The following is a 5,960-nucleotide window of genomic DNA, read 5'->3' as shown; positions in this document are numbered from 1 at the left end:
ACTACGTCTAAAAAATGAGATTGCATATCAAAATCGTGAATTTTATCGGATATCTATGGAATTTTTTTTACATACAATATATATTTATTAAACTCAAATAAAATAATAACGTGCTTATTCGTTATTCCTTTGAAGTTGAAAATAGAAGAATATTGATTTTTTTTAGTTTTATATATTGAATTAAAGAACTTTAAAAGCGGCCATATACCCAAAAAAAAAAAAAACTTTAAAAGCGGGAGGGGCGGGAGGGCCAGGTGGATTGTATTTAACGTAGTGGCTGGGTGGATGCCAATTCTGTGCCACTCACATCGCTGGCCCTAAACACACTATTATTATTATTCTCTTCAATTCATCCATCGTTTTACTTTTCGAGTTCAAAATTTAATAACAGAAACAAAATCCAAAACAAGAGAGAGAGAGTGTTGACACGACGGGAAAAAGGCTGTTTTTGCGTTTATTCGCAATCCAACAAGCCTCTTCTTCCCGTTTCAACTCTTCGCTTTCTTCTCTAGTTTTTCATTTTCTCATCTTCTCTCTAAGGTACTAAACGCCGCGTTTTATTCCTTCTTTCATTTCCCTTCTCATCTACCTCAACCTGTAAAGTAAAACTGCCCAGAAAAAATCCGCGTTTCCTTTGTCTGAACTTCATTTTTGAGACTTTCAATGCAATATTGGTTTCCTTTGTTTTCTAGATTCAAAGTCAGATCTACACCAACATCATTTTGCTTTGCTTCGCTTTTATTGTATATTTATTTCCTAGTAATTGATTTTTGTATGAAAAATCTTTATTTTTAAGGTGGTAATTGCTCGGCAATTTGTGTTTGAAATTTGTCTTTTCATTCTTTCTTAAATAAACTAACTTTGCAATTACTAAAATTCAAGGTTAAGAAAGACCACATTAATTAATTAATTAATTATTGTTTTGTTGGCTGAATTTTTGTTTTGTTTTGTTGTTGTTGTTTTTATTATTAAGGTTTATGATTATTATTATTATTATTAAGTGTTGGTTCAACTTTGCATGCAGGTGTAAAATTCAATATGGTTGCAACTGCTGCTACATCATCGATTTTTCCTGTTACTTCATCTTCATCTGATAGTGGTGGAAGGCCCCCCAAAAATGGAGGTAGCCCTGCAAACCTTGGAGGATTCAAATCCAAACAAAGCTCTAATGGATTGAACATTAAGGCGAAAGCAGCCCCTTCAAAGATCAATGGAACTGTGGTTACTTCTACAAATGTAGAAAGTGTGAAGGTTGTTGAAAATGGTTCAACATCACAACATCACCCAAGGACTTTCATCAATCAATTGCCTGATTGGAGCATGCTTCTTGCTGCCATTACTACCATTTTCCTTGCTGCTGAAAAGCAGTGGATGATGCTTGATTGGAAGCCGAGACGATCAGACATGCTTATTGACCCTTTTGGTATAGGAAAAATTGTTCAGGATGGTCTTGTGTTCCGCCAAAACTTTTCAATTAGATCCTATGAAATAGGTGCTGATAAAACTGCATCTATAGAGACGTTGATGAATCATTTGCAGGTATAGTATTGTTTACGGAGGATTAAATTAAATTTTGCAATAGCGTGGTGATTTTATCTTAATTATTTGTTTTGGCAACAGGAAACTGCACTCAATCATGTTAAGACTGCTGGCCTTCTTGGTGATGGCTTTGGTTCTACACCCGAAATGTGCAAAAAGAACCTGATATGGGTTGTAACTCGGATGCAGGTTGTGGTTGATCGTTATCCGACATGGTTAGTCAGTCTAAACTCTGAATTTTCCTTTTAATTTGTCAACTACAATGATGTCCGTGTTCACCTGCTATTTGTATTTCTATCTTGGTGGCTCTTAATTTATGAATCATTAATTATAATTTCTAGCTGAAATTTTTTTACTTCTGCTTTTCTTCTATTTATTATTATACATGATGATCCACGAAACTGGCATAATAGTTGGGAACTTGAGGTTTAACTATGAACATTTTAATTGTAATATATGTGAAATTTTTCTGGGAAGGTAGGATCGTGGTGTTTTTATTGGTTGGAGTCACCGATTCAACCTCCTACAAATGCTTGATAGGTAAGATTGGAAATAACAGATTCCGTACGGATTCAACCCTTTCCCTGGATTCCACTGTCTCAAAAAATTTATAGCACCAGATTGCCGTTAGTGTTAAATTCTTCTGGGATGATGATAGATCTGAAAAGTATAAGCTTTATTCATAATGAATTTTGGGATTTCCTTTGCCTTTAGGCTGTTGACAGGGTTTGAAGTATAATACGGTGTTACTTATAAATTTGTTGACCTACTTTTATAAAAGTTTTGTAGATTTCTTGAGTTAGTCTACCTACTATTATGGTAAAAATGTGAACATATGCCCTTTTGAAAGAAGCTACTTATACCAAATATGTACTAATGCAAATTGTTTCGTTACTTGTTGTATACCTTTATTCTGACTGCAGACTGAACAGTATTAAGTTTTTTAGGCATAATGTGGAGTATTTTGTATCTGTTCATCTGAAGTTGAGTGAATTTTTATTTGCTTCAGGGGTGATGTTGTTCAAGTAGACACTTGGGTTTCTGCAACAGGGAAAAATGGTATGCGTCGTGATTGGCTTGTGCGTGATGCTAAAACAGGTGAAATTTTGACAAGAGCATCCAGGTAGAAGTCAATTCCGAAATTTTTCTTGCTCCTTTCTTTTGCGGCCATTACACATGTTTAAAGTGTTTTTATGAATCTGTTTTATATCTTGCAAGCTTTACTATTTTATGTGTATGTTAATCTTATTTTATCAGAATTGAAAATTGAATATTCACTTTGCTTGTCTCAAATCTATTTGAGATTTAAGTGGAGCAGTAAATTACTTATTTAAGCTTCTAATTTTTTTCACTTATAATTTTTTATTCTACCAACAGAATTTAATATTTCAAATTGTACATGATGCACCTTGGTTCTAGTAACAAATACATTTTCTGTTCTGTTGTTTTGATGTTCTACAGTGTTTGGGTCATGATGAATAAGCTGACAAGGAAACTATCTAAAATTCCAGAAGAAGTCAGAGGAGAGATAGAGCCTTATTTTGTTAATTCTGATCCAGTTGTGGATGAAGATAACCGAAAACTACTTAAACTTGATGATACGGCTGAATATATTCGCACTGGTTTAAGTGTATGTGAACTATTTTGCAAACTGTTATCATTGATTTAGTTTATAGAAAATATCAGATGTTTTCTAAATATTTTTTACAATTGACCTCTATTTTCAGCCCAGATGGAGTGATCTAGACGTTAATCAGCATGTTAATAATGTGAAGTACATTGGATGGATACTGGAGGTAATTTTCTATTCTTGTACTGATATCTTTGATGAGTAAATCGACGATTGATGTTCTAGCACATCTATGAATGTTAGCATGTGCAAGTAACATTAACCATTGATTAATATCAACAATTGAAATTGCTTACTTTATTATTTATTTTAGAGGAGGCAAATACCTTTTTGGTTGGGATGTCGAGTTATTTTGAGAAAAAAACATGATGTGCATTATTTGTTTAGTACTTAACAGGCCGGTTAATCAAAAGGGTTTCTGCTTTGATTCCTGCAGAGTGCTCCACAACCAATTTTGGAGAGTCATGAACTGCATTCCATGACTTTAGAGTACAGGAGGGAATGTGGAAGGAACAGTGTACTTCAGTCCCTGACTGATGTCTCTGGTGCTGACATCGGAAAGATAGCCGACGGCGGATTTGTTGAATGCAAGCACTTGCTTCGACTCAATGATGGTGCGGAGATTGTGAGGGGTAGGACTGAGTGGAGGCCAAAACCTGCCAACAATTTTGATGTTTTGAATCAGGTTCCATCACAGAGCACCTAAATCTTGACTCATTGTTAGCTGGAGGAGCTAGCAAGCAAGCGCATGATTAAATGTGTTTACTATTGATTGATGTGTTAATTCAATAGGTGAAAGGGTGATAGAGTAGTGAAATCCCATTCTCATTGTAATTAGCTCTTACTATGTTCTCCCTCTGCTCCATCTTCCATTTCATATATTGTTATTCTACTGCTAGGTGTCATCAGTATTATTTAATTGTTTCTACAAAATAGCTAAGCATGTATATTTAATTACTCTTGTTATTATTTTACCGTTTCGCTTATTTGAAAGTTAGCAACTTTTTCTGCCTAACTTTTCCAATGTAAAGTTGGTGCTTGTTTAATTGGGTCATGGATAGGTAACGATGGTTTCCTAATAAAGGCTTACTTATTTATGATACACAACTCTGTAACTGCATAATCTTAGCTTCTTTGTCATCATGGTCCCATGTAGAAATTATTCGGTGCTGCAAAAATCTGTTAACCTATGCTATCATACAATAAATGAGTTTAATTGGTGTGAACCTTTCATATAAAAAAAGTTTTATACTAGTATTCGCTCACTTTTCATCAACTAAGTAATTGTGAAGACATTTTGAAAAATAATAAAAGAAACTAGTATAATAATGAGAGATATGATTTATACTATGTTTGACTGGAAGAGTCTTTTTCATAGATGTTTTCTTTTGTTATCTAGTTCGTTGTTGAATTAATGAATGAAAATTATAGTTCTATTAATATCGAATTGTAATATATCTGTAATACTCATTTTAAGTTAGTGGGGTGGGAATTACTTTTTTTACTCGGTGGGGGTGGGACTTGATTATGCCAACTGAAATGAGCTTCTTTTAACGATGTTATCTTTGCTGTTTTGCTTCTCCAAAATTCTTTACAAAAATTGATTTTCAAAATTCTTAATTTCATAATCAGTTCATCTTACACTAATTTCTTTTATAACTATGAATATTATAAATATAGTAGTAAAAATTCGGTATAAAATTTCAAGTGTGCGGAGAAAATATGGCGATAAACAGTGGTGTAAATTATCTGAGGTGAATCATGTGTAGTTTTTATTTTTTGGTACAATCTCGTACATAATTCTTCTCTTGGCGGAATATCAAATTTAAAAGGATTTTATCCTTTCTTGTAACGAGCGTCCGTGTTCGTCTTTCCCTTTTTTTTATACTATAGAACATTTTAATTATAAATATTAATATTTTTGTAATTTTAATTTTAAATTAAATTGGTTAAATATATATATATATATATATATATATATATACTGTTAAAAATCGGGGTGTTATATATATATATATATATCTTAAAAATTGAACAATGCCTTTAGAACTTTTTGTTGTTGTTGTAAACAACGTAATATATAGTAATATTTATTATTGTTTATCGATGTGTTAAAAAAGTTTAAAAGCTCAATTTATTTTGGAATAACGGGATATTTTGAACGATAAAATGAGAACCTCCTACAAAAACCAAACAAAAAAAAAACCGACATCATTTATCAATTGTTATAGAAGAATATTTATCATATATTTTCTTTGTAGAAGGTGACATATATTATCTTTATCACCCAATCTTGCATTGATATATCAAATTAAATAAATAAGAAAAAATTCCAATGTGGTGATTGAAGAAAGAAATTGAAGTGAGGTACGTGAATGTAAATAAAGTTGTCAGCAAAAGAGTTGTGATATATAAGGAGCAAACTGCTCTTACATATTCAGTCACACACTTATTAAAAAACAAAATCATTTAGTTGCAAGTGATATTTAGGAGTGTAAGTGGATAAAATAAATCTAATCAACTCGAATATCCAAATCAAATAAAAAATTACTCGTTAATTTTAGTTCGGGTAAAAAATCAAACCAAAACAATATAAATCAAATATTATTAGTTCGGATATTGGATTTTAGTTTTAAAAAGCAATAAAAATCGAATCAAACCAACACTATTTATATTTTTTATATATTTAATTTTTACATAAAAATCTAGTTTAATAAGACAACTTTTTTATACAACAATGACACTCATCATCCATTACACCCAATTTCAAATCCTAGTGATATCATCACAC

At 32.0% G+C, this 5,960-nt stretch overlaps 1 protein-coding gene across 1 annotated transcript; it reads left to right on the top strand.

Annotated features, from left to right (window-relative positions):
• The first annotated feature begins 296 nt into the window (after positions 1 to 296).
• On the top strand, positions 297 to 4,193 carry LOC101506785 (palmitoyl-acyl carrier protein thioesterase, chloroplastic-like). The gene is made up of 7 exons (XM_004507564.4): positions 297 to 540; positions 1,025 to 1,539; positions 1,621 to 1,754; positions 2,549 to 2,662; positions 3,001 to 3,169; positions 3,267 to 3,335; positions 3,606 to 4,193. The coding sequence occupies exons 2-7, from the start codon at positions 1,039 to 1,041 to the stop codon at positions 3,873 to 3,875; spliced, it is 1,257 nt and encodes a 418-aa protein (XP_004507621.1). The 5' UTR covers positions 297 to 540; positions 1,025 to 1,038; the 3' UTR covers positions 3,876 to 4,193.
• Positions 4,194 to 5,960: the final 1,767 nt, after the last annotated feature.

The sequence above is a fragment of the Cicer arietinum genome, chromosome 1 (genome assembly GCF_000331145.2).
Source record: "Cicer arietinum cultivar CDC Frontier isolate Library 1 chromosome 1, Cicar.CDCFrontier_v2.0, whole genome shotgun sequence".
Classification (NCBI taxonomy): domain Eukaryota; kingdom Viridiplantae; phylum Streptophyta; class Magnoliopsida; order Fabales; family Fabaceae; genus Cicer; species Cicer arietinum.
This window is presented reverse-complemented; position numbering and strand designations above follow the sequence as displayed.